This window comes from Plectropomus leopardus, chromosome 3, assembly GCF_008729295.1.
Source record: "Plectropomus leopardus isolate mb chromosome 3, YSFRI_Pleo_2.0, whole genome shotgun sequence".
NCBI classification, from domain to species: Eukaryota; Metazoa; Chordata; class Actinopteri; order Perciformes; family Serranidae; genus Plectropomus; species Plectropomus leopardus.
Genome location: NC_056465.1, coordinates 15,516,523 through 15,543,929, shown reverse-complemented (window position 1 = coordinate 15,543,929; position 27,407 = coordinate 15,516,523). Strand labels below are relative to the sequence as shown.

Genomic DNA, 27,407 nt, shown 5'->3' with positions numbered 1-27,407 from the left:
CCTTCAGTGACAGAAATTATCTTTGGGAAAAAATTATTTGGAGTGTACTTTGAGTTTTTAGTTTGGCCTGTGTCCCTTTCAATAACATGGAGGGGTGGGCTCTATGACCTATACTGCGCTCAGACACCAGGTGGGCAATCAAGATTGAAAAGTTACATTTTGAGGGAACTTTCATGCTGTCAGTCTTTATATACAGTCTATGGTGTGGATGGATATGACTCCTTGTGTGAAAACAAACAACTAGAAAAGCTCTTCACAAATGTAGGTCCATCATGCAAGTCTAAAAGAAGGCTACAATATTTGCTTCCACAAATGTTGGGCAGTAGAATTACAGAGTAGTAGAATAACAAAAATACTCCAGCAAAGTACAGGTGCCTCAAAATTGTACTTAATAGGCTACAGTGAATAGGTAAATGTTCCTCCACCACTGGTAATTCCCGATTCGCCCTGCAGAGGTCCACTGTTGTGTTTTGATACCCGGAAATAAGATCAGAGTGAGAGCTCCCTCTGCTCTGATGATCCTCTACAGTGTGGACGTCACACGTTGAGCGGCGCAGGGAGTTCGTCACCGCCGCTGTCGGACCTGCTGGAGCTTTCCAGGTTCTGATCGGTTCCATTTTTGTTTGGGTTCAAATCCAGACTCTGAGCTTCGGCCTCTGAACCAGATTTCGATAAACAAACACTGTGAGGACTTTGTTTACCTTTAGACGAACACCGGAAACCGCTCAGTTAAGCGAAAGTTGAGAGTCGAGATGAGTGTGGAGGCGTACGGGCCGAGCTCCCAGACCCTCACCTTCCTAGACACCGAGGAAGCGGAGTTGCTCGGAGCAGACACCCAGGGCTCCGAGTATGACTTTACCGACTTCACCCTTCCCAGCCAGACGCAAACTCAAGGGCAGACTCAGAGCCAGCTGGACAGCCAGGTCTGAGGCTTTCATTTTAACAGGAAGACACAATAAAGCGCGGTTTACTGACGTTAGCAGCAGTTAGCTAGGTTAGCTCACAGCGTTGCATGCTAGCCCGCTGTTACTGTTGCTTCATGTTAGCTAGCTGTAACCGTTAGCTCGCTGCAAGGTAGCACGTTAACTAAACTCCTAAAGTATCGTTAGGTGTCTTGACATGTTTGTTTTGAACTGTTAGCAGCAAACCGGATACACATGTGTAACTTTAATGACCAAAGAGAATAGTTAACAGCACTGACAGTGTGTCATTAACTTTAAATTAACTGTATTTTCCGCGCCGTGTCTCCTAGCCGCTAGCTGTTAATCGTTAGCATTCAGTTTGTTTGGTAAATCTTGTGTTGTTCTACAGGTAAACGGTCCCGATGAGGGTCTACACAACGGTGGGGTGGATGACTCCGTGGCCAAAGCCAGCCAGCTGTTGGCAGAGCTCAACTTTGAGGAGGATGAAGAAGACACGTACTACACCAAAGACCTGCCTGTGCACGCATGCAGGTACTCTGACAGCAGCCACATCATGTCAGGATGTCAGATTACTGTAGATAGCTGAGGAAGTGATTGCAGTCCATCAGAGTTGTTGTTGTTTTCTGGATGATACGCATTATTGTATTTATAGTGTTTATTGTTGTTGTAGTTGATCTTAAATGCCACACTTAGGGAATAGAGAATTCAATCAGTGTTCAAGATCCTATCTAACAGTTACAACTTTTCTCATAAGCACAGCATACTGCACAAGTTTACAAATCTTACTATGCCAGACTTGCACATTATCAGAAATGACACACAACACACCATCCCGCTGCAATGTCAGGTTTCAGATCATTATTGAAGGTACAACACCGTGCTCATTTTGTTCTACTTAACAGAAAATGATTCACAACTTTCATAGTTTACACTCCTGTATGCATACATAAAATGATACACAAAAAAAAAATACAATAATATGCATACATCTGGGAAATGGTTTTTGCTTGATTAACAGCTATTGAGAAATTTGCAGTGTAAGGTATTGGAAAGTGAAGGGTAAATATATTATTATTGTTAAAAATTTGATTGACTTTGGGATAGTTGGTTTGGATGGACAGTTCCAGGTCAGGAGTATTTAAAACTAATTATGAACAGGATTCCCATGATCATGGACAACCTGGAAACTTCATAGAATTTCACAATCATATTATCCAGGCCTGTAAAAGTCTTGGAATTAGTATAAATCACTCAAAGTTTTGGAAACGTCATGAAAATTTGTTGTGTGCAATGAGTAGTAGTACAGTAATCTCTTCCACGTAATGTAACATATAGCAAATTTGTTTTCTGGCGCTGAAGACGTAATATCGCTCTACTATATGTCTGTACAACAACTTTTTGTTAACCATCATGCACATTTTTTTCATTTACTCCCTGTGTTCCTTGTTTCAATGTCTGCCAGCCTGCTGAAATTATGTCTGAATGGAGTTGAATCTGATATGTTTGAAAAACACTATGCAGGTGTGGCAAGAAATTATGGGTCCTTGAGAACTCATGGAAAAGTTTTAAAATTCTGACCATAAAATGTGTGTACCCTGTATAAAGATAACACACACACTTATTTTTAATTTTAAGTTGTTAAACAAGAAAAACTAGTTTGACACTGACACAAATAGAACTTTCACTAGGAGTGTGTTGGAGCTCTATATGTAAGGAGAGAGCATAACTCCAAGAAATTGAATGTGAAAACACAATTACTGTTGAATTATTTTAAAACAAATATTACATGTCTGATACAATATGCCATCTCCTCTTACATTTAAAATTATGTGTGTCCGTATTTTGTAATTCAGCCTGTGGTCAGTTTGGCATGGCCTTGCTTTTGCTTAGACATGGTCCTGTATTCATGTAGTATTTTGGCTAAATAAATACTGCAGTAATTAAGATGCTGTCTTGATGTATTGTTATTTTTCAGTTACTGTGGTATCCACGATCCAGCTTGTGTGGTGTACTGCAATACGAGCAAGAAGTGGTTCTGTAATGGACGTGGCAACACATCTGGCAGGTATGTAGTCTACTCATGTTTACTTTGTTGCCCCAAATAAAAGCACCAGAATATGAATCTGCTGATGTAGACCAAAACATGTAAAGATCCCACTTACATTAGCTAAAATAATAATAATAATAATAATAAAAAGAAAATACCACAATTATTGTGGACTATTACATTTTTACAATATGGCTGTCACTGAACTTAGTCAGTTATCACATTCAGGCAGACTTTTGCCACACAGACTGGTTTTTGTGTGTTTGATGTTGATTCTTTATAAATTTTCATTGCAGTTGCACTGGTAGGAAACAGTGTAGGTCCAGTTTTATGTATCAGCTTTGGGACATTAACAAGCAATGTATTTGGGGATAAACCATTGGACGATTTATAAAGTATATTTTTCGTAATTGAGTAGTGAATGATTTTGTCTGTCTTGATTTTGTACTGAGGTTCAATATATGTTTTAATGCAAACCATGAGTAGATTTCTGGAGCAATGCCACCAGGACGAACGTCACTGAGATCAAAGTGTTTCTGATAATTTTCATAGTTGTTTGATTCCCACTCTCTGACTTCCAGTCACATTGTGAACCACTTGGTGAGAGCAAAATGCAAAGAGGTGACGCTGCATAAAGATGGGCCGCTTGGTGAGACAGTGCTGGAGTGTTACAACTGCGGCTGTCGCAACGTCTTCCTCCTGGGCTTCATCCCTGCCAAGGCTGATTCTGTGGTGGTGCTACTCTGCAGGTGAGTACTGGCAGGTGACTGCCTTGTCCAGTATGCAAATACTTGCTTTTAAACAGGAAGTTGTCAAGAGATTTGTTCATGTTTCAGGCCGTACGACTTAATATATTAATAACTTGCCTTCCATCCTGCAGCAAAGGAAACCGATGCAGAGTCCCTGAAATGCATAAATAGTCAGCCAGATTTGAGAGTAACCAGCTGATAAAAGTTTATGACAAGATAAAAAAAAATCCTTTAACAGTGATAGACAATCAAAGTTTCATGTCAAAATAATGAATAAAAACCGAGTTTTACTTAATCATAAACCCCCAGCACAGTTGTAGGGTACATTATGTAAATTACAATTAGGTGGTACATCACAAATTGACCAACATGTAACTAAACATAAAAAGTGTAAATGCGTTTATAATATGACAAAAAACTAGAATCCAACCAATGCGCATCTTATAAAGTCACTTATTAAAAAAGGTATTTTTTAACTGTAAAAACACCACACATAAGTTAAGTGTCTCTCTGTATGAATCTTGTATCTCCATGCAGGCAGCCTTGTGCCAGCCAGAGTAGCTTGAAGGACATCAACTGGGACAGTTCACAGTGGCAGCCGCTGATCCAGGACCGCTGCTTTCTGTCCTGGCTGGTGAAGATCCCGTCAGAGCAGGAGCAGCTTCGAGCCCGTCAGATCACCGCCCAGCAGATCAACAAGTTGGAGGAGCTCTGGAAGGTATATAGCTGACAGGCTGGGAGGCTTCTCCTCCAGGGTTACACTTTCAGAGAAATGTTGTGTTGTTGTTGCAAGCACATTCTAAAGGTTTGTAACTGACAGCTGCAGTTTGAGTGTGTGATATACTTTGAACTGAAGGTTGTTTTGACTTCGTTTCATCTCAGGACAACCCCACTGCCACCCTGGAGGACCTGGAGAAACCTGGAGTGGACGAGGAGCCCCAGCATGTGCTGCTGCGCTATGAGGACGCCTACCAGTACCAAAACATCTTTGGCCCTTTGGTCAAACTGGAGGCTGACTACGACAAGAAGCTTAAGGAGTCCCAGGTACCTGAACTTCCCTTCTAGGTAGCAAACTAACTCTAACATAAGAACTTGTTTATAAACCCATCATATAGTCTCAAGTGTACATTTAGGATTTTATTCCTATGCTGTGATCACACCGGACGTCTTAAAAAGTGAAGCACACCACGAGGATCTTTCCCTCTTTCAGCTGTGATGCGGACCACATAAAGATGTATTTTTCTGTGCGAAGCATGTTGATTAAACTCTATTTTGTCTTCAGGGTTACAGGAATAATGCCAAGGTGCTGTAACTTTATGCCTTTGACCTCATTATTATTAATTGACTTTATATTTATTTAGTTTTTCTTTCCCTTTTGCAGACCCAAGACAATATTACAGTCAGGTGGGACCTGGGGCTGAACAAAAAGCGGATTGCCTATTTCACACTACCCAAGACGGATTCAGGTGGTAATTCTCTGAGCTTGACTTTCTCCCAGTGGTTCTGTGGTTCAGATAGAGCCCCTCCCCATCCCCCATCAGTCCTGAGAATTGCACGCAACCTTACCCAACCCTGCATCTTTTGGTGGCATGTGTGCTTGGTTTTGTTCTGTCTTTTGTTTTGTTTTGTTTTTTGTCTGTGCACGGTACTGTATCATTTGATCATAGCCCATCGATCTTAGTTTAAAAGCGAGTTATTTTGAGCAAAGAGGTTGTGTCTAACTAATGTATGTCATCATATCAATAACAGATATGCGGCTGATGCAAGGTGACGAGATCTGCTTGAGGTACAAGGGAGACCTGGCTCCGCTGTGGAAAGGCATCGGCCATGTCATCAAAGTCCCCGACAGTATCCTTTACACTGTTAGCAGTTGCATATCTATCATCCATTGTACAACAGTGTCTTTGAGTCTGGCTCATTACACAGACACTTATCACTGATGGCAGTATATAGTCTTAACCAGTAGGCTGTTATTTACCAGGGAGGAAGGACCAGGTTTGCATCATTAAACAACCCCACTGGCAACCTATGAAGTTACTTCTAAGCAACATAGCATCATGCATCAAAAAATAATGTAAATGTCTAAACTTTTGTCAGTATGGACATGCTACACATCGTTAATTGTTCTCCTTAATGTATGGAGACCATAAGCACCAAATAAGAATTCACTCAGATTTAGCAGCATGATAACATAAACAAGAGAGACAGGAAAAAGATCCAACTCCATACCTCTGAAGCGGTCCTTGAGTCCGAATATACATTCTTGATTATTTATATTTATCTAGTCCATAAGGGTCCACCACTCACAAGAATCCAAATTGTTTTCCATGTGAAATGAATCTAAGTTGTAAAAACATTGTCACGTGATATCCATTAACTGTATACTAACTTTGTTCATCAAACTGACTGCAGTAATTATGACATAATTATTTATTTTCCTGCACCGTTTTGTTGGGTATGCTTGTTTTTAAAAATGTTGCTGAGCTTTTACGTGTATTTTTCACTCAGCCACCATAGAGCAGCATGTACTCCCAGTTTAGAGGACCATTGTGCCCTGTTGTGTGTCTTTGATGCCAGTGCAATGTAAACTTTGAAGGCCTTTTTCTCCAAATGATAACTTGGGGAAAGTCATTATGTAATGTGATGTATTTCCTAAATATTTTAAGTAAAGAAGCAATACTGGTATAAGAAAGATAGGAATCTCTTCATTACAGTGGTATCTTGTCTGGCCTGATGGACAGGGATGGCGGGTTTACAAGGTGCGTTTGGTCACAGCATGTTTACTTCCTTAACATTTATGTTTTAAGACTATGGGGATGAAATTGCCATTGAGTTGCGGAGCAGTGTTGGAGCACCTGTGGAAATCCCCCACAATTTCCAGGTGGACTTTGTGTGGAAGTCCACATCCTTTGACAGGTAGGCTGAAATTTTGTAGCTTCTAATCCCTAATGTTGTAGAAAACATTTAATGTTACTGCATGTAATTCACAGTATCAGTGCACATTGCATTGTTATTGTAGTTTTCACCTTCAATAAACAGAACTAAATTGTTTGCATTGTTAACAGAAGATACTTTTGTGTAAATCTGGGTGCAAAAACAGAAATTCTGCCTGGTCTGGGGTAATTCACTCTCTCTGGCCTTGGCACCTCAGTTTACCTAGCAGGGAAGTCACACTGTGAGGTCAAGAAAACAAGAAAACTCAAGCTGCATTGAAGGCATCCACTGTTGGCATTTGAGAGAGAGCCTTTAGCATGTCCTCTTGCCCTCCTCTCTCTTGATTGAGGCTTGAAGAGGAGGCTTTCAGCCTATGTTGTGTTGATTGGAGATGAACTTCAGCTGGTTCTCCCCGTGACTGTGTACTGAATAGCCACTACAATCCCCAGCTGGCATCGGTGTCTACAGGGCTGTTGGTCCCTGCTCTGGCTCCATCTCCTGGTATCTGTTGACCCTAGGTGTGGCAAAACACCACAATACAATCAGTGATAATGACTCAAATCTGTGTTGCTGCAGGATGCAGAGCGCCCTAAAGACATTTGCGGTGGACGAGACTTCCGTGTCGGGCTACATTTACCACAAACTGCTGGGCCATGAGGTCGAGGATGTCACCATCAAGTGCCAGCTGCCAAAGCGCTTCACTGCCCAAGGCCTGCCTGACCTCAATCACTCACAGGTCAGACCTCACAAAACACTGAATCCCTGTGATTCCTCTGTTACATGACGACAGGAAAAGTATGAGTTGAGATGTCTCGTTGACTTTGATTCATCATGCAAATTGGTGTAGTAGAGTGCAAGTGGAGTACATTCTTTCACAGAGTCGACGTTAAAAGAAATGTTTTTGTTTGTATTTGCAACAGTTCACCTAGGCTGAATCTCCTTTTCTTTTTCTTTTTGTTTGTTGTTGTTGGTGGTGGTATGTTAGGTGTATGCTGTGAAGACAGTGCTGCAGAGACCCCTCAGTCTGATCCAGGGTCCTCCTGGCACTGGGAAGACTGTCACCTCTGCCACTATTGTCTACCACCTGTCCCGACAAGGCAATGGGTAAAACAGAGTTTTATAGTTACATACTGAAAGAATCCTGGCATCCTATAAGATTTGTTATTCGACCAACTGTATTTCACATAGCTGTTCCTGTCCTAACTGTCTATGGTGTATGTGTGCGTTTGCAGACCGGTTCTGGTGTGTGCTCCCAGTAACATTGCTGTGGATCAGTTGACTGAGAAGATTGACAAGACCGGACTGAAGGTCGTCAGGCTTTGTGCCAAGAGCCGAGAGGCCATCGAGTCACCAGTGTCCTTCTTGGCTCTGCATAACCAGATCAGCAACATGGACAGGTTGGTGGCATGTAGGAAAATCGATTCTGGTTTCAGAAGTTATTGATACATAATATGTGCTTTGTACAAACACTTAATGCCTATATATCAGTCCCTAAATCAGAAGTTTTCAAATTGTGAAGAAAAATGGAATTCAAGTTGTAGCCTGTAGCAGACTAACTGATTTTATGACAGCATTTTTCTTTTTGTTTACATCGCCCGAAGTTATGGGAAGTGTAGTTAGTGTAACTCCAGTGTGTGTGCTCTCTGTAGTCACCTTGATATTAATTTGATTTTCTAGTATGCCGGAGCTTCAGAAACTTCAGCAGCTGAAGGATGAGACGGGCGAGCTGTCGTCTGCAGATGAGAAACGCTACAGGGCTTTGAAGCGCACAGCCGAGAGGGAGCTGCTCATGGTGAGGAGGAGCCTCAAAGTGTTAAACCTAAGTAGCTCAAGGTTGAAACTCTGCTTACAAACAGGCCCTCTACAGCTTTTCAGGCACTACTAATGCAACAAGTAGTTTCTGCCAAGCAATTACAAACTTGTTACGAGTGCATTATTCTGTATACACGTGTTGTGACCATCTCCATACTGACTTTTGTGAGTTAAACGGGAGTATTGCACAAAAATAGAATTTAGAAATCCAGGATAACAGAAAAAGAGAGGCTTGACCTAGTCTTATCAGTGACTCCTGGCTTAATCCGTTGCATGTTTGCCCAGCCAGGATGAGAAGATGCGACTTTGTCAAGCCAGGTGCAAGTTTTCTGGATAATGCACGTTCACGGCTTTCATGAAAAGACCACATGTTGATCAGTGCAGTGGAGTTTTCAGCAAGTGAGCAGCAGCTTCTCGTGGAAATGTTAGAGCAGATTAGGCATATAATGTGCAAAAAAAGGAAATACGGACGCTATAATCAAACAGAAAATGCTTGACAGACAGTAGCAAACTGACTTAATGCGTAAGTAGTGAGAGTAATACAGGAATGCTTCATAAGCCCAAATGGAAAGTATGGTATAGTGAACAAATAATCAGACTTTTTTTCCACGGGTCTTGGGAATGAGTCTCCTTTAATAAGATCTTTGTGTCTTTAGATTAAAACTTCTATTCATTACTCGTTACCTTTAACTGTAGCTGCACTGACACATCTTAATTAGGACGCAAGGAGATACTTGTTATATTTACAAATCAGTTAAGCACTTTGCCTTTAAAGTTAGCAGTGGAAATGAATAATTAATGAAATATACTATGAAGACAAATTACATAAACTTATAAAGGTAACAAGTATTTAGCAGACGCTTTTATCCACCGCACTCATGGGCGTCTCATTACAGACTTTATTGAAACCACCTGTGCAGCTTCATTAGCCATTTCAGCAATCGCAATTATTAACCTTCCAATATATACGTATATAGCATAAATCTCCCTCATGGTGTGCATGTTACCTTTAACTCTACAATAAAACTTTGATACCAAAAGATGTAGCAGGATTTAGGATCACCTTAAAATTTCATTTTTCTTAAACGTAGTTCAAGAGAAATGACAGTTACCTTGTACCTTGAAAAATGATAACAGTTGGTCTACTTTACTGAATTATGCGTGGAAGTCTATTTTAATGCAGGCTAAAAAAATGAATTAAAAACATGGGCCATAAGACCATGGAAATATTATAAAACATATTTATTTGCGCAGGCTAGCTGCACAGAATAAATCTCTGTGGTAATGTATGTGCCTCTGCTTTCATGCAACAAAGTCACAGCTAAATTCAGCCTGGATACCTGGAAAATCCTGGCTTAATCCACTATCTAGGTTTTATGCAATAGCCCTCAGGAAGCCTGTTGCTAATCATGTTTTTGTTTTCTTTAGGCCTTGTCCTCATCCCAAAAAAAAATAGCAAAGGCCTGTGTTAAAAATCTCAGTATAGAAACAAAACCACCTGACAGGATGATAACTATTCCTCATTGCCACAGTAGAACACCTTTTGTGTTTCACCACTGTATCCTGGCTCCCTCCTTTGTTTGAGGATTATAAATAATCTTCGTCATTTTCCAGAATGCTGACGTTATCTGTTGTACCTGTGTCGGGGCTGGAGACCCTCGCCTGGCCAAGATGCAGTTCCGTTCCATCCTGATTGATGAGAGCACCCAGGCCACTGAGCCAGAGTGTATGGTGCCCGTGGTGCTTGGAGCCAAGCAGGTAAACATACACCCACACAGCTAAAAAAACAACTAATCGCTACTCCTACGGATTGATAAATGTAGTAAAACAGAGCTGCCCAGCACTAATATGACCCTGCAGCTTCTCACATTTTATTTTCTAAATTTATTTGCCATAATTTTTTACAACAGTGAGTGGATAAAAAAAAATTGAAATAACATTAAAGGAACAGCAGAACATAGAGAGACACATCATAGGAAAATCTGTAACTACTACTGTCAGCATTTACTATCATTTTTAAACATTATGTCAAGTGAACAGGGTGTCTGCAGGTCTGAATATGTCTTAAATTCACTTTTTTAAAAAATGTTGGGCCTTAAAAGCCATTAAATATTATTGAATTTGAATTTATTAGGACTTACTTACATTTTTTTTAACCTAACTTACTCTTTTAACCATTTTCCTACCTAACCCACCTCTGCATTGGACCACATATATTACTTACTTACCATTTACTAATTTGATAGTAAGTTTAGTTTTTTGGGTAATGTTTTTTTAAAAAGTCTAAATTATTTGATTCCAGTTTAATTGTGAATATGTTCTAGTTTCTTTACTTCTCTATGACAAAAACTGAATATTGTTGGGTTGTGGGCAAAACTAGACATTTGAGGATGTTATCTTGGGCTTTGGGGAAAACTGGTTGACATTTTTCACTATTTTATGACATTTTATAGACCAAACAATTAGTCAATTAGTCAAAAAAAATAAGCAAAACATTTATTGACAATGAAAAAAGTAGTTGGATCCAGCCCTACTTACCTGCAGTGCTTGAATAAGGAAATCATTTGTCAAAAAGTTGAAAATATGGTTAAAAATTATCTTGAAAAGGTCTTCAAAATTGTTAAATTTAGGTCTCTGATATATGTAGACACCATGAGTTGAATATGAATTAAATATGCAGAGTTAAGCAACATGATTTGTCCTTAACAACCAGTAATAAACAGTTCTTTCATTGCTGTTATATACATCATATATAATTGTATATTGTTATATTAACCCAATTGTCACACTCTTGTGGCTCATCTTCCTCCTCCCAGCTCATTCTGGTGGGTGACCACTGCCAGCTGGGTCCTGTGGTGATGTGTAAGAAAGCAGCCAAAGCAGGTCTGTCCCAGTCCCTGTTTGAGCGCTTGGTGGTTCTGGGGATCCGGCCAATCCGCCTGCAGGTCCAGTACCGCATGCACCCGGCTCTCAGTGCCTTCCCCTCCAACATCTTCTATGAGGGCTCCCTGCAGAACGGCGTCACTGCAGGTTTGAGATTCAGCACTTCATTATCTGGTTGGATGGAGGGGCAAATTAATTGTTTCTGTGGCTGGTACATTAGCAGGTAAAAATAGAATGAACCTTTATCTTCTCCGCAGCTGACCGCATCAAGAAAGGGTTTGACTTCCAGTGGCCGCAGCCGGACAAACCTATGTTCTTCTACGTGACTCAGGGTCAGGAGGAGATTGCCAGTTCTGGAACCTCCTACCTTAACAGGTAACATTTTCTTTGTTTACTTTGAACATTTAAATGGTAGGCATGTGATGAGCTGCGCCTTTAAAAACTGTGCTATGTTTGTCTTCTTTTCTGGTGCGGAAGTCAGAAAAATGTCAATTTAGAAAGGAAAGACTCACACAGAACAAAAATAGATTCAGGCTCTCTCTATCGTATGTGTTGCAGGGCTATGCATACAGTGAAAAAAATGTGCAAAGAGCATATAAAGTGCAAGAGTGACCTATATGTATGATGAACCAGTATGCATGCCTCAGTCTGCACTGAGGAAAGTCCCACATGGACCGAAAACTTCTACACTTTTTGCACTCTATGAACATTTGCACATTTCATCACTGTCTGTATAGCCCTGCAACATGTGAAATGGACATATTTGAAATCCATAGTTCAGTCTGAATCCTTTGTTGTTCTGTGTGCAAGTCTTCCTTTGCTGAATTGTTACTTTGCGCATTTACCACAGGCTGTAAGTTGTTCATTAAATAGTAGTTAGAGAAGGGTTACTTGAAGCCAGACAGTAGGTGGTGCTCTCCTCCAGCCTTCACATCAAAACCAGTATGACAGGCTGAAATAGGTGAAGAAAGCCCTCTCCTTTAAGTCATGATCAACAGGAATGTGAGGCTCACCGCCACACAACACTGCAAAGAGATTTCCTTGAAATCAGGATCACAAATAATTAAGTTATTTTCATAAACTGACCTAGTTGAAGAGGGCTAAACTTTAGAGTGTGTGTCAACTTCTCTCCTAAATTTGTGCTGACTTATTTGCAGTTTTAACAGGTGAAATAATCCTGATTCTCATTCGCGGCGTGGACAAAGTTGAGGCACCATAAGTATGATGTGCATTTTTAAACTGCCATTAGTCTGCTACCGTTAACCTCAGATGTCATTTGCCAAGGACGAGCAGAACAGTATTTCACTGATGCCAGTGTTTTTAAGGACGGAGGCTGCCAACGTGGAGAAGATCACCACCAGGCTGCTGAAGGCTGGAGCCAAACCCGACCAGATCGGCATCATCACCCCGTACGAGGGTCAGCGCTCCTACCTGGTGCAGTACATGCAGTTCAGCGGCTCCCTGCACACCAAACTCTATCAGGTACCAATCCTTTGTATTTTCCTGAGCTGAAAATACTGCACTGAAATTTGCATAGATTGTAAACTTAAATTATCATTAGTGAGGTTGTTCTGTGGTGCTTGACAAAATCTGTTCCTCTGTTTTTACTGTGCAGTCTTCCTCTCATCCTCCTCTTGTCCTGTCCCATTATAGCAAGTGGAAATCGCCAGCGTGGACGCCTTCCAGGGCAGAGAGAAGGACTTCATCATCCTGTCTTGTGTTCGTGCCAATGAGCACCAGGGCATCGGCTTCCTGAATGACCCACGTCGTCTCAACGTGGCACTGACAAGAGCCAAGTAAAAACCTTCACAGTGGATAATTATGGCACAGCACACAGCCAGCACATTAGTGTATGATGCGCTATTTAGATTTCCCTGTAGCTGCTAATTATGAATGGAGCAAATCGGGTAATACTGACAGATAGACTTCATATTTTCAAGTTTTTATGGTGATTTGTTGCAATCTGAACAAACACAGTAACCACTTAAATAATCTCAACTGTGTACTGTTCTATATACTATTAATTGTACGTAGCTATATGGATTGTAGGAATAATAATACCACTTGTATTGCAACACACAATTCAAGATAATTTAAAAGCCTTTATTATCATAACAGATTCTACACAAAGTGCAATTCAAAACAAGACTGTGTGTGTGTGTGTGTGTGTGTGTGTGTGTGTTGTGATTAAAGGTATGGCGTGATCATCGTTGGAAACCCCAAAGCCCTCTCTAAGCAGCCGCTGTGGAACAACCTGCTGAACAACTACAAGGAGCAGAAAGTCCTCGTGGAGGGGCCGCTCAACAACCTGAGGGAGAGCCTCATGCAGTTCAGCAAGCCCCGAAAACTGGTCAACACCATCAACCCTGTGAGTCTGTGCACCCATCCTATGACAAAACAAGACATTTACCAGGGGTCACAAAAAATTAACAAGGACTTTTTTTACTAGTGAAATTAATTGTTACTTGCAGCTCTGAATCTACGAATTATGTGACTGAACAAAATTGCAATCTGTTGTTTTCCAGGGGGGCCGTTTTATGAGCACTGCAATGTATGATGCCCGTGAAGCCCTTATCCCTGGCTCCGCCTACGACCGCAGCAATACCGGTATTTGTTTTACATATGTAGTATCTTATGGTTTGACTCAAGATAATCAAACTTTTGAAACAATAGGCTTCATTACAATCCAGCAAAACCAGACTTTCCCGGTCATGTTTTCTTCATTAAAAGAGACTGACATGAGTCTCTTTCTGTGTGCTCTCTTCCAGCTGGACGTCCGTCCAACATGTACTTTCAAACTCACGACCAGATTGGGATGATTGGGACAGGCCCCAGTCACATGGCCACGATGAATCTTCCCATACCCTTCAACTTGGTGATGCCACCAGTGCCTCCGCCCAGTTACCTGGGTCAGACCAATGGCCCTGCTGCAGGTACAGTACAGCACTGAGATGGTCAGATGAAGCATTACGTTAACTAAAATGAACAAACTTTGGTTCTGTTTTTTAGAGGTAAAAAGGTAATCCAATCATGCTACAGGAGAATTATCCATAATGCAGGTTGATCAAGGTATGGAGACAAATATTGACACCTGAGAGTAGTTTCTCGTGCTTGAAAAGCAGATTATTATTAAATCAACTGAAGTCAAACTACAGTCTGGACTAATGTTACTTCTTCCTGTAATGTTATGTGCAGGGTTCCAACGGTCATGGAAAACCTAAAAGTCATGGAATTTCAGAATGTCAGTTTCCAGGCCTTGAAAAATCATTGAAGAAGTAAAAATCATTGAAAGGGTTGGAAAAGTTATGGAATTTTGTTTTGTGTACTATAATTCTTACAGTTATCTAAAGGAGATAACCTTCCAAATAATTCTGTAAGTTAGCTGTTGACATAATGTAGCTCTAAATATGCGTCAACGTGGCAGCACGATACATTTTTTCAGCATCATCGACATGCGGTGTCAAGAAATGAACTCAAACAAGTTATTTGCTGTTGGATACAAAATGAAAAGTGGCACGGTTCTCTTTTCCATGACTGACACCGGACAAGTGTTCTCCTCTAAGGTTATATGCATATGTGAAGTAGTTCTTCGGCATTTGTTGAAGGTAATGAGACTCTGCTGCGTGTGTAGAAAAGTACTATAACCAGGCCAGCAAGTGCCACAGACAAAGTGAACCAATGTTATCCTCAAACAGTCATGGAAAAGTTTTGAAATTTTGTCCATTGAAATGTGTTGGAACCCTGTATGTGCTATGAACCCTGACAGTCACACTCTGTCTTTATTGTCCACAAACAATTAGGACTGTCCTGAATATCATTTTTTGGGCCCAGAGCTCTGATCCTGATATACTTTTTTGATTAAGGTCGTGGAGCTATGAAGGGTAAGCCTGGGCGTGGCGGGCGACAGAGGGTCCGTGGATCAGCACACCAGGGTGCCAGTCAGGGTAACGGACCAAACAGCCAGGCCAGCCAGGACGGGGCCTCCCAGCCCTTCTCCCAGGGGCCGCTGACACAGGGCTACATCTCCATGAGTCAGCCGTCTCAGATGAGCCAGCCTGGCCTCTCCCAGCCCGAGCTGTCCCAGGTAACACGTCACTGTCACTTTTTTATTGTTTATTGCATAATGATGTTCAACATTCTATTTTGAATATCTCAAATCCACTTTCCTCATTTAGTTCATATATTAATTCTCACCTTGAAAGAAAATACACAAATACTTATTACTAATACAAATGATTACCTGCTTTCATTTACTTTATATTGAAATGATATACCTATAATAGGACATACTTAACAGTTCCAACCTCATTTGGGAGAGTATCTTGTATGTGTTTGTAATTTTTGATTTGATCATTTTTTAATTGATCAAATCCAGTAAAAAATAAAATAGGAAAACTATAATTGGTTTGCATTAGAAGAGAATTCGAAGCCCTGCATTGATCTCACTCATTTACAAAGGCTGGCGATATGTCTTCAATGATGTTTCTGTTCTCCTGTTCTCCAGGACAGCTACCTGGGCGATGAGTTCAAGTCCCAAATCGATGTGGCTTTGTCCCAGGACTCGACTTACCAGGGTGAACGTGCGTACCAGCATGGTGGGGTGACTGGACTGTCACAGTACTAGAGTGTAAGTACATAAAACAAAGCCTTTGTAGATAATGTATAGCACATTTAAGGTTTGGGTTTACTGACAGAGAAGAATGTGTCCAGTTGTATAATAGTGATCTTGTCACTTATAATTTCCCATCATGCAAATCAAATGTTATTGTATTTATTTTAGGCCTACCTTATGAAACATTTTGATGTGTTTTATATGTCTTTTCAAGTTTTAGATCATTAACACATTGAAATTTGCTGCTCTCGGCTCGCTGGAAACTAAATTTACTGACGATTGATTGATTGATTGATTAATTGATTTGCTGATCATGTTTGTGATCACAGGTGTCACTGAAGTGTGATTAGTGTATCTTATCTGCACTTTGTGAGGCCTGTTTGTCCTACAGCTCATGTGAAATCCATCGTCTCTGATAAACGTGACAGTGATTTTGTGACTGCTTCCGTTAAGCAGGGCAATGTTGTGGATAATAAAACTATTTAGTACTGCACTGGTTAATTGGATCTCATTAAAAACATTATTTTGGTTACACCAGAGGCAAAAATATTTCCTTCAGTTGGAGACTCAGGTTAAGGTCTTTGCTTAGAGGAAGTATTGCTCATCTCTTTTGGGTCAAATGATGAAATGTTATATTTTTAAATTATCTTCATGTTACAAAAGTTTAAAAACCTTTTTTTGTATCTTGCAGGTCACTTGAAGAAGGGAGCTAGGCTTGAGCTGAGCTTAGTTCATCAGCTTTTTAATCTGGGAAATAATAAAAACATAAAATGGATACCTGTTTTCCTCTGCTACAACCGAAGCACCACTGAGTGAAAGCTACGGGATAGCGAAACCAAACAAATGACCAGCGAGAGAAATAAGAGGGTAGAAGAAGAGAGCACGAACAGACGGGCAGGGAGATGGCAAGAGAGGCCGAGTGAACAAGCGAGATGGAGGGACCGATGCCCGTGCAAAGTGAAGGAGGGAAGTCGAGCAGATGGCAGCGTGTGGTCGAGCTGCTGAGGGAAACGGAGGAGAGATCTCTACGGTCTCCCATGGGAATCCAAATGAGGCTCAACTCCCAACAAAAATACCCAGCCAACCCCTTCAACCCACAGCCTCCAGGAGAGGAAGGAACGGCATCTTATCTTCAGACAGGGATCGAAGCTTTCCAGCTGAATTTGAAGAACTTGTTCTCCAAACTTGCCAGGGGCATGATTGCAGAAAGCCATCGAACAGGAAACACAAAATCCCCATGCTAAAAGGCGTTTGATTTCTCAGCCTGCATCTCTTAAATTTGGTTGATCATGGGAGGAGAGTGACACCAACAATCGTCTAGTGGACCCAAAAACCTCAGCAGCCTCTGAAGGAAGCAGCAGTCGACACACCCTCTCGGAGAGGAAATGAGAACACGGTTTCTGTGCTTGAGAATAAATAGCCTTGAATTGAAGTACCTTACATTTGCCTTGAGACCCACTGGCTCACTCACGAGGTCTTTAACAGGGTGGTTTCGGCCACACGTCAGTGGTGGAGTGGCACGGGGATTTCAGACTTCTTTCAAGACATGACGCGCGAATCCCACCGGTATCGCGACCATCATGGGACAGTTTTTTCTTCTCTGAAATACCTTTCTTATCACAGAGCACAAAATTGCAAAAAAGTCATTGAAACTATCAAACATGACCAGCATTGAACATTCAACTCAATGTCACTTGATGTTTCAGCGAAGGCTTTTTCCTTATTTTATTCTTTTGAAAGCAGGGGTTGTTGATGTCCTGCTGTGCTTCATGACCAGATGTCTTTTTGGACAACACTCTGCGTATGCTTAGATTGGCAAATGCTTGAACGCTTTGCATTGAGTCCTCAGGGGATTGTGGACTGTATACACTCATCACACAGATCCCCGTTTGAAGTGAAAGAAACCAAACAAGAGGGGCAAAGAAGGATAATAGTAGTTGAGGCTCACAGGCGGTTGTGGCAATCAATCCACCACAGGTAAGGAGTAGAAAAGGAAGGTGGCTGAGGAGAGTTTCCACATCTGGAAAACAAAGTCAGGCCATTGTTGGGGATGAAAATGTTGAGTGGAAATGTGGCTTTAGGACTGTTGAGTCCCAAAAGATGACCACACATAAAGATGTAGTTGAAAACCCAGTGTCAATTCACACAGCATTTTGATTTTGTGAATTATGTTCACATGATGAGCAATACAGCCAGGCTGATGGCCATATTGCCCAGCCACAAAAATTTTAAGATAATCAGGGGGTTAGTAATTAAGAATTATTATTAAGAAAAAGGAAATGTGTGTAGAGTCTGGACATTACCCCATAATTTAAAAATCAGCATAATTTGAAAGATCTTTGGTTCCTGTGTGGGTAAAAATGTTTTGAAACTTAACTAAATCCCAGTTACACACAGTGGAAATGCCATCAGTGCTGACTACATGATGGCGGGGAGATAATGAAAAGTGAATGAGAAACCTGAATCAGTGCCTATAACCAATCACCTTCAAATAAACAGCTGCAGCACAAGCATGAATGTAGTTAAAAATCAAACTACCAGCATTAAAAAAAAACAACCTTTCAGACACCAGAGGGCTCAAGAAACTCACAGAAAAGGACTTTTTATTTTTTTAAGAACAAAATCAGGCCAGGTAAACATGAGGTCTGTGAGTTTAGCAGCTGGGTTGTTTCTCTCAAGGATGGGCGGATGAAAAAAGCCACCTTCCTTCTCTGTGGAGTAAATTAAAAAAATGAAGGCTGGTAGAATTTCTTTTTCCTTCTGTGGACTTTTGATTTGTGCAAAGCTGTTTTGCCTGCATTATGTATTCCTTGTAGAGTTCTGCTCGAGATTTCTGTGGATCCTGAACCTCTTCCTGGAGAACTGTGTGAACCTGAACCTTGAGTTGATCCAAACTTTGCTTTTGTCGGAGGATTCGCTGCTTTGTGTGTCATGTTTTGTTTCAGTTGGTTGTTATTTAGCCATTTTGTGTAGTTTTACTAAAATCCATTTTTGTAGCAACTTGCTGACGACAGGAATGAGGCGGACGTGGTTTGTTTTCTTCATTAATTTTGTATCTTTTCCTCGGACTGTCTGAGGGATTGTAGATTTTTAACTCTTCCAGGAACGACGCTTTCTGAACACAGTAAGAATGTACTCCCAGTCTTGTTTCTCACCTGCTTCTCATTTCAGCGGACACGTGACAATCATGTTGCAAGTAAATGTCGCCGTGTTTAGTTGACTTAGAAATAGTTCCGTTTTGATGAATGAATTAGTTTCACATATCAACCCGTTCCACTGAAATCCTAACATGTTATAGCTTTAAGAACCAGCTGCCGTAATGTTATTGCTTTGGTGTTTTTCCATCTTCTGAGCCACAATGAATTTCAACATGTGCAGTGATCATTGAAGAAGTGTTTCAGTTGTAAATTAGTTGTTAAACATTTGCATTCAAACCCTTGATTCTTTATGTCAACAGGAGATTGAGAGCTCAATGTGATGTAAATACCTATTTGAGACGTCTTTGCAGTGAAGTTTCATCACAACACGGTGGTTCCTTGTTAAACTGAATCAATAAAGGCTGTCAATTTGAGTTGTGTTGGTCTGACAGGACGAAACTCGGCATAAGTTCAAATTTATTTATTTATTTCAAATTTATTTAATACTCATGAAAATATTACAGATATTGTACAATAATTAAACTTAAGTATATACATGGGTCACAGCAGTTTTCAAGCTGTTGCCTGCGCTCCCTTTTTCTTTTTCATCTGTTTTCTCTTCATCGGTTTCTTTTTCAGCTGTCCATGTTTCTGTCTCTGAATGCTCTCCTGGATTTTCTGTTTGAACTTTTTCTTGTTGCTGCGGATCTTTTCCAGCTCTGCCTTCCTCTTGGCCTCCAGGTCTGGATCCTGAAACAGCAGTTTGATCACAAATCAATAACAGGTCAATTTTAAAAATAGAAGCAATTTTTGTTTGTACTGAGTATTTTTCCAACACTGGCCACTTTTAAAGACTGATGTTAGATTGGGTCCATCTTAAAAGTGAGGAATTAAACCTGAGTTACAGGAATAATGCCTGATTAACTCAATTACCATTTAATTTCACTTTACTTCATGTTCTACTTGTGTTACTGAAGAAATCAGATGATTTACAGGTCTGGAGCCAGTGTTGCAAACTTTGCTGACACTGCCAGTTACATTAGTTGGTTTTTTTTTAATTTCAGGAGAATATAGGAACTTTAAAATATTCTGAACTCGATAGTGTTCAATCAAAACAACTTGAATTTGCTAAAATGTGTCGACTGTGCAACAAAACAAAAGCAAATGAATTACCTTCCCCTCCAAGATCAGCTGTTTCCTCTTGTTGATCTCCTTTTTCTCATCAAAGTCTGTAGACTCGAGTCTCTGCGAAGCAGAAAAAGATTGTACACTCAAAACATTACAAGTCATTTAAGTGAAACTATTATTTGTTTAACTAAATGTTAAACAAATAATGTCCAATCTGAAAAAATATAAACATAATTTTAGATTTGTATGTTCATTGAGTGAAAGAAAGGAAAATGTTTTTCAGGTACTGTTCTGACAAATCCATCATGTATATATATTTTCCCAAACATGAGAGATCAAATCAACACAAACTATTACACATTCAACAATGAAGAGGTGACCAGATATGAAGAACAGAGGTGTTCCTACTATTTCACACTCCCGTCGGGTCACGTTGACCTGGGTGAGGATCTTCAGGACTTCTTTCTCCTCCACAGGATATTCCTTCAGCTTCGTCTCTACAGAAACGCAGACCGGTTTGAGACACCACACATTCACACATACTAGAGGCTTACAATACCTACTGAGATCTGGTATTTCCAGCTGGCGAACACAGACCATGTGGCCGTTTTCTATCCTGTGTGACTGAATGCTGGATTTTCTACCAGCTTCATTTAAAGCAGAACAGATGTTGACGCTGCAGCCGCCAGTACAGACGAGCTGGCAGGTCAAGATGCGGTTTAGTTTCAAAAACGCACTCAAAGGAAAAGGTTTTTCCTATGTTTCACAATTCAGTCTTTATAACCAAGTAACTTACGAATCTGTCCTTCGATGGATTGCACCAGGTGGATATCGTACTGCGTCACCAGTGAGATGGACACTCCATTCCTCCCTGCAAAGGAAGAGAACCTCATCACGTACGAGCGGCATTTAGACGTGTGATGATAACATGGGGACACGATGACGGTGCTTTTGATCTTTCACTGAAAAACTACAGTTAAAAATGTACTAGGAAGCTGTCGGAGGTTACCCGCTCTTGCTGTTCGTCCGACTCTGTGGATGTAGATCTTGGGAAGGCCAGGGGTGTTGTGGTTGATGACGACCTGGACAGTCGGAATATCCAAACCCCTGCCATCAGAGAGAACCGGAACGACATGAAAACAAGATGATTTCAGACTGTCCACAGCCCAGTCTGAGTCTGAAACTATGTGACAACTTGAGGATGACTTAACGGATGTTAAACTTTTAAAGGTATAAAAATTAAGACCAACCCCGTCCCTGAGTCACACAGCGGCTCAGCAGAGCCTCTTACCTGGCAGCTACGTCTGTCGCAATCAGGATTTTGAAGACGCTGGCCTTGAACTTGGCGAGGTTTGCAAATCGTTGTTTCTGGTGGAGATAGAGAGCAAGCGTTCATTCTGCAGGCCCCACTCACCTGCTTTAATCTGCTTTAATCCTGCACACTGACGGTTTCTACATGAGTACAGCGACTTTAGCAAGACGAATTAAAGCCTGTGAGCTTGTTGAGGAGCTCTGAGGATGGGCGATAAGGGACACATCATCATGTTGGAGGAAAGAAAGATTCTCGCCTTTTTCTCAAACAAAGCATTGCAACTCTTTTTATGTGCAAACCAAACTGAGCAGTACAACAGATTCTGATGGACTCAATTCAGCTGTAAAAAAAAAAAAAAAGTCCCACCTGTTTCATCATGGAGTGCAGGGAGATGGTAGGAAAGTTAAATTTCTGCAGCATCATGGTGAGGATTTGGCAGTTCCTGATAAAGAATTACAGTACGAAAAACACATCATGCTATTACCTTCATGTGAACCACATCAAATCAACAATAACATTTACAGTGTACATTTAACCTTTTTGACCAGCAGCCAAATTCTTGGTGAATTTTTAAATTTTACCCGCCTCTCAATAGATTACCATTCATTTTCGACTGTTGAGTGAAGCAAATCTAGCAGCCACTTGCATATGTTACCACTATTTGGCTGATGGATAGTACTTTTTTTAACCCTGTATTCACCTTTTTAATAAAAAAGACAAAAATGCATGCTATAAAGAATGAAGTATGACGCTACAAATCACAACCCAATTCACCAAAACTACATCCTCAAAAATCACCATGAAGTTGAATTAACATCAAACTGGCAACATTTCAAGTTTCAAAAAGACAACAAAGTTTCCTTTGGAGAACCCCACACCACACTGGCATTAAGACTGTGTGTGTACGCTCTATATTGCATTTAATCATTGTTGGCTTCTTACTTGCATGTGTTGGTGAAGATAATGATGGACCAGTCGTCGTGCTCGTCAGTAAACTTCTGGATCAGGTGGACGAGGTAGGCGTCCTTCACCTTCTCTGGAGTGAGGACGTACCTCTGATCCAGCTCTTCCACTGTTCGGGTCCTGGTAAAGACAATGATGTGATATTTCACTTTTCCCAATAGACAAAGAGAGAGATTTTCTGTTGCCACAGAGATCAGATATTGTACACAACAGCAATCCTGGATTTGAACGTGAGTGTAATAAACAAATCAGAATGCTTCATATTAAGCTGCAGAGAACCAGTGGAATTATTATTCTGCATCCACTTTAAGTCGGCTGTCACTGGTGTTATACTTTCTGTTCCACACTTGCATGAGTTTGTAGCTGCTTTTCTGCACATCTGAATCAAACAGTGAGCATTAGTAAATCCAACAGCATGCTCATTCAACCACACTTAACTCCCATTATTTGCACAACTCTGCCTTACATCCAAAGGCATTTGTGCTTCAGTGATTAGTTGCACCTCAGATCAGATGAAACTGATCTTCTAGGCCGGTGCTCCGGTTTTAGAAATAACACGCAACATTTCTCCCACAGAATGCATCTGAAATGAGGCGTAGAAGCTTTCGCAACTGTGGCCCTGAGTGTTCTTTACATTTTTTTAAATGAAAGGACCTGAAATAAGTAGTTCATCAATATCTACAAATACAGCTCTGCAAACAAAGTTTGAAACAGATCATAATTACAACCGTAATGTCTCTGTCTTCTCCCTGACTGTGGATTTGCTAAATGTCTCTATAAACAGCCTTAAAATGACAGCAGGTTACTCACTCTGACGTGCTCTCCCAGAAGAAAGGTTTGTTCATGGCGATGCTCTTCAGCTCGTGCAGAGTGTCAGTGAGCGTGGCGCTGAATAGCAACGTCTGCCGTTTAGCAGGTAAAATCCCCAGGATCGTCTCCAGGTCTTTGGTGAAGTCAGTGCAGCCCTGCTCCAACAGCCGGTCCGCCTCGTCCATAATCTTCCAAACAAACAGAGCGGAGGTATGTTTTATGTGGGTATTTGGTAATTAGAGAGAGTTTAATCCACATTTTGCCAACAGGTAAACACAAGTACAAACATTAGGTTTAGAGGTGGGTTGAAAGAAACATCAGAAATGAACAGAACATCTCGACTAATTTTGTAAAAGGAAATTAAAAGATGAGTAAATGAAATTAGATGAAAATGTTTGTGGCAAGTCATACATCACAAATACAAAACTGAGACTATTTAATATTTATACAATTTGATCTTAGATGATTTAAAACTTTTTAACATCCAGCATACACCTGGTATTATTTTTCAAGATTCTACAGATATTGAAGGACCTGCACAATCCCTGCCAGCTGAGCAATGTTATGTAAACTGGCTGTTTAAAAGACATAAAAGATGATAATGTGAAGCTCTACATGGTATAAAAAATAATAAGCTCAGTCTCTAAGTGTAAAAGAAAAATGAAGCATTGTGTTGCACACATGGATATATTTTTGACATAAATGACTGCTACAATTTAACTGCTTATTCGTGTATTTCTTTCCTGGTCTAAAGTATCTGAGTATATGAGAGCTGTAGCAGACACAAGGTGTTGAAACTTGTTCAGGTTTCAGTTTGTTGTCTTTCCTGAACTCACCAGAAACTGGATCTTGCTCATGCTGAAGGTGCTGGAGCTGCGGATGTGATCAGCTAGCCGGCCAGGCGTCGCTACGACTACATGTGGTTGGTTGGACAGCTCCAGGGCCTGGCTCACCATGTCTGTCAGTAACACAGCAGCGACGACATCAGCACAGAGCAGAGGCTCAGACAGACGCTAACAGTAACTGGCAGCAGAGTTATGCTGAAGTCTGTGCAGCAGCAATGCAACACCGGGGCTTTAAACCTCCAACAGACTCTCATAATAAAGGATTACCCATTCCACCGACGATGATGCAGTCTTTCAGACCCAGCGGCTTCCCCAGGACCCGAAACTGCTCTGCAATCTGATAGGCCAGCTCCCTGCATGATATCACACACATAACATCATCAGCTGGAAATATGGGAACAAATTTCTTGCTGTCATGCTTTTTTTTAAATCTTTGATTCAGTATCAATGCAACGTGAATTGTAGATCGGACAGAAACACTTTTTTTTTTTTTTAATGTTTTGAATTGTGTTTGTCCTCTTTACCCAAAATCATAAGTGTCTGTGGTGAAATCCTGACTGATAAACTTTAAAAGATACAAAAAACTCAAAATAGTGAATACAAAGCGTAGAGAGTTTTTGTACCCTAAACTCTTAGAAATGTTATCTGTTATCTAACCTCCTACACAAAAATATGAAGGGAAAAAAAGCAATTATAAATTAAGTTTGCTGTAACTTGAAGGTATCAACATAAATCCTAAATGTGCATTTGGTGATTTGGAATTAGACTTAACATTTCTTTCTCTTTATATCTCAGAAACATCATTTAGGATCTGATGCCTGAATCTGGCATGCTAAGGACCTAAATATTAAGAATAGTTAGTTTGAGACTAGGTGGCCATTGTGGTTTTATTTTGAAGGACTGACACTCATTACTAAAACATTTACTCTTCACGTCTTTGCATATGTGGAAGTGACACAATCTGACATGACCAGTAACAAACAGGGAGAACCATCCAATAATCAACTAAAATGACATCTTACATAAAATAATAGGTGATTTCTAAACATGTAAACGAGTATTTCGTATTTGTTGTATTTCTAAAATGTTTTTTTTTTTATGTCAAAGTCTTCCAGCTTTCTCTCTGACTCCACAGACCTTGTAGGGGTGAGCACCAAGCAGAAGATGCCATATGGGTCCTCTGACAGTTTCTGCACCACTGGCAACACAAAAGCGGCTGTTTTCCCACTTCCTGTCTTAGCACAGCCCAAACAGTCCCGACCTGAGAGGAAAACACAAAATACCTTCATTCACCTGCTCTAAATTCTGGATAACTGACTTAAAAGGGATTTCTCTTAAAGCATTATAATACTTTCCTCATCGTGGTGCCAATTCAAAACTTCACAAAGAAAAGACACGATTTGCTACATATTTGTTTATCTACGAGCACACAACTTGGAGATCACAGCTTCATTTTATTGATCTAGAATTTTTTTTCTGGTAAATTCAGACATTTTATGGGATGATAACCATTGATGTTCATTTTGAGAGAGAGATGTTTGCTGATTTAGATCTTTCTCCGGGTGTTAACCTGCCCGATGAGCACTGACCATTAAATTCGTAGATTTTTCAATGGACATCTGCATTACTTGTCGTGCCTGATTTTCGGCCGCTGAATATAGTCAATAGGATATTTACATGACAGGTAGATAGCCTGGTGAAATGTTTTTAAGGTTGTCTTACCTTCCAGTATAGCTGGCATGCAGTTCTCCTGGACAGGAGTGGGTTTGTTGATGCCCAGCTGTTTACACTGTTTAACCAGCCAGTCCGAGAGACCCAGCGATGAAAAGTCAGACATCTCTGATCTATTGTGTTCTCTAAATTAGTAGCTCTGTGATTTTTTTTAGAAAAAATAACAACTAATACACTACTTTAACGTGGAGTAAAACATCCTCGTGTGTGACATCGATGGTCGCTGTATGATTACGTAACGAGTCTTCTTTTACGGCACGCTGAAGGCAGCGCAGGCGCGTGGCTGCCCTCTGCTGGTCAGATGTCGGCGACAGCGTTACTTTGGTCACATCACAGGCCTATTTTGATTGGCCGCATCTGCGTTAACAAACTAATGATGAGCTAATAGTTAATAAATACATGTGAAAATAAAATAAAAATAAATAAAGAGATTTCCCAATTAGGCTAGTATTTTAAAACTAACATATCTATATATATTTTAAAACTAAAATATCTGATGTTGTCTCAGATATTTTACTCAAGTAAAAATAGTAATACAAAAATAAATAAAATAAAAATAGTGCAGAAATACTCAGTAACAAGTGAGAGTCCTGCCTTCTTTTTTTCCCCTAAGTTAAAGTACAAAAATACCAGCATAAAAATAAATGGCCCCATTTTTATGATAATATATTCGGTGTTATTAAATTTTATACAACAGTTAGTTCAGACCAAGCAATTTGATTGGCTCTGAGTAGGACAACAGTGGGACTTTTAACTCTTCATATATCACTCCGCTTTCTGAACCATTAATTAGGCCTACAGTAACGGTCGGTAGATATCTAACGTTACTGTAGACTGTAATGTAACGGACTGATCTGGAGGCCTATGGTGTGTCGCTCTGGAGTTTCACTATGGCAAGAAAAAAAAGTAATGGGGGGAACTTTCGCTCTTTTCTCGTTTCTTGCTCGTGTAGGTGAGGGAGTTTGGTTAAGGAAACTAAAAGGACAGCAGTTGCTGTTGGAGCTGTCACACCGTCTTCCGTCCCGTTTATTGTTTTATTGTTTATCCAGTTAGGTGAACCCGGGACGCTCGGTCACACTGGTGGCAGCGATGTTCTTCAACAAGTCGTGAGGGCTTTTCTGTGCACGTGAGCCGGTGACCTGCTATTGTTTTTAGCTTAGCTGCCTCAGTGTAGCTAGCTAGCTAGCTAATCCCTTCAAGACTGTGCTCGTGATGTGGCGCGGAGACGAGGAGCCTTTAAAAACCCGGCAAGGGGATGTTTGACAGATGCTTGCCTGATAGGGACTCTAAGGTTGACATGTCTTCTCCCTGAAGGTGACGGACAGACTGCAGTTTTAAGCCGGTAAGGATTCTTCTTTTCGCTTGTTAAATGGCGGGTGGTAACTAACGTTCAAGGTGCAACACCACCACCCACGATACTGAGTTTGGGCCAGAGTTTCCTAAACCGTCAGAATTGAGAAAAGTAGAAATTAAAAAAAATCTCCTCATCAACATTGTCTTGTCTCTTAAAAACTCAAACAA

At 40.6% G+C, this 27,407-nt stretch overlaps 2 protein-coding genes across 3 annotated transcripts; one reads left to right on the top strand and one right to left on the bottom strand.

Annotated features, from left to right (window-relative positions):
* The first annotated feature begins 544 nt into the window (after nt 1–544).
* On the top strand, nt 545–19,563 carry LOC121965067 (regulator of nonsense transcripts 1). Of its 2 annotated transcripts, none has more exons than XM_042515244.1 (24): nt 545–923; nt 1,312–1,454; nt 2,899–2,988; nt 3,552–3,719; nt 4,257–4,437; nt 4,602–4,763; nt 5,101–5,185; nt 5,469–5,567; nt 6,527–6,635; nt 7,230–7,389; nt 7,639–7,757; nt 7,886–8,050; nt 8,331–8,445; nt 10,080–10,223; nt 11,282–11,495; nt 11,606–11,723; nt 12,674–12,830; nt 13,002–13,144; nt 13,542–13,716; nt 13,874–13,955; nt 14,117–14,281; nt 15,212–15,432; nt 15,853–15,975; nt 16,652–19,563. In XM_042515244.1, the coding sequence occupies exons 1-23, from the start codon at nt 753–755 to the stop codon at nt 15,970–15,972; spliced, it is 3,306 nt and encodes a 1,101-aa protein (XP_042371178.1). In that variant the 5' UTR covers nt 545–752; the 3' UTR covers nt 15,973–15,975; nt 16,652–19,563. The 2 variants fall into 2 exon arrangements, with proteins under 2 accessions (XP_042371178.1, XP_042371172.1); XM_042515238.1 differs by having other exon boundaries at nt 5,101–5,188.
* Nucleotides 19,564–26,116, bottom strand: ddx49 (DEAD (Asp-Glu-Ala-Asp) box polypeptide 49). Its single transcript, XM_042515255.1, has 13 exons — nt 25,878–26,116; nt 25,293–25,416; nt 24,423–24,508; nt 24,147–24,268; nt 23,311–23,498; nt 22,480–22,620; nt 21,904–21,979; nt 21,517–21,593; nt 21,235–21,332; nt 21,022–21,096; nt 20,634–20,722; nt 20,271–20,342; nt 19,564–19,847 (listed from the first exon to the last, which is right to left on the bottom strand). Exons 1-13 carry the CDS (start codon nt 25,990–25,992, stop codon nt 19,671–19,673), a joined length of 1,440 nt encoding a protein of 479 aa, XP_042371189.1. The 5' UTR covers nt 25,993–26,116; the 3' UTR covers nt 19,564–19,670.
* Nucleotides 26,117–27,407: the final 1,291 nt, after the last annotated feature.

Bases quoted from the DNA above. Each gene is read 5' to 3' on its own strand.
- LOC121965067 (XM_042515238.1), top strand. From the start codon at position 753: ATGAGTGTGGAGGCGTACGGGCCGAGCTCCCAGACCCTCACCTTCCTA. The intron at 5,189-5,468 runs GTAATTCTCTGA...TATCAATAACAG, and splicing joins ACCCAAGACGGATTCAGGTG to ATATGCGGCTGATGCAAGGT. The intron at 7,758-7,885 runs GTAAAACAGAGT...GTGCGTTTGCAG, and splicing joins CTGTCCCGACAAGGCAATGG to ACCGGTTCTGGTGTGTGCTC.
- ddx49 (XM_042515255.1), bottom strand. From the start codon at position 25,992: ATGTCTGACTTTTCATCGCTGGGTCTCTCGGACTGGCTGGTTAAACAG. The intron at 24,269-24,422 runs GTAATCCTTTAT...TGTTACTGACAG, and splicing joins CATCATCGTCGGTGGAATGG to ACATGGTGAGCCAGGCCCTG. The intron at 19,848-20,270 runs GTAATTCATTTG...CTGCTGTTTCAG, and splicing joins AGCTGATCTTGGAGGGGAAG to GATCCAGACCTGGAGGCCAA.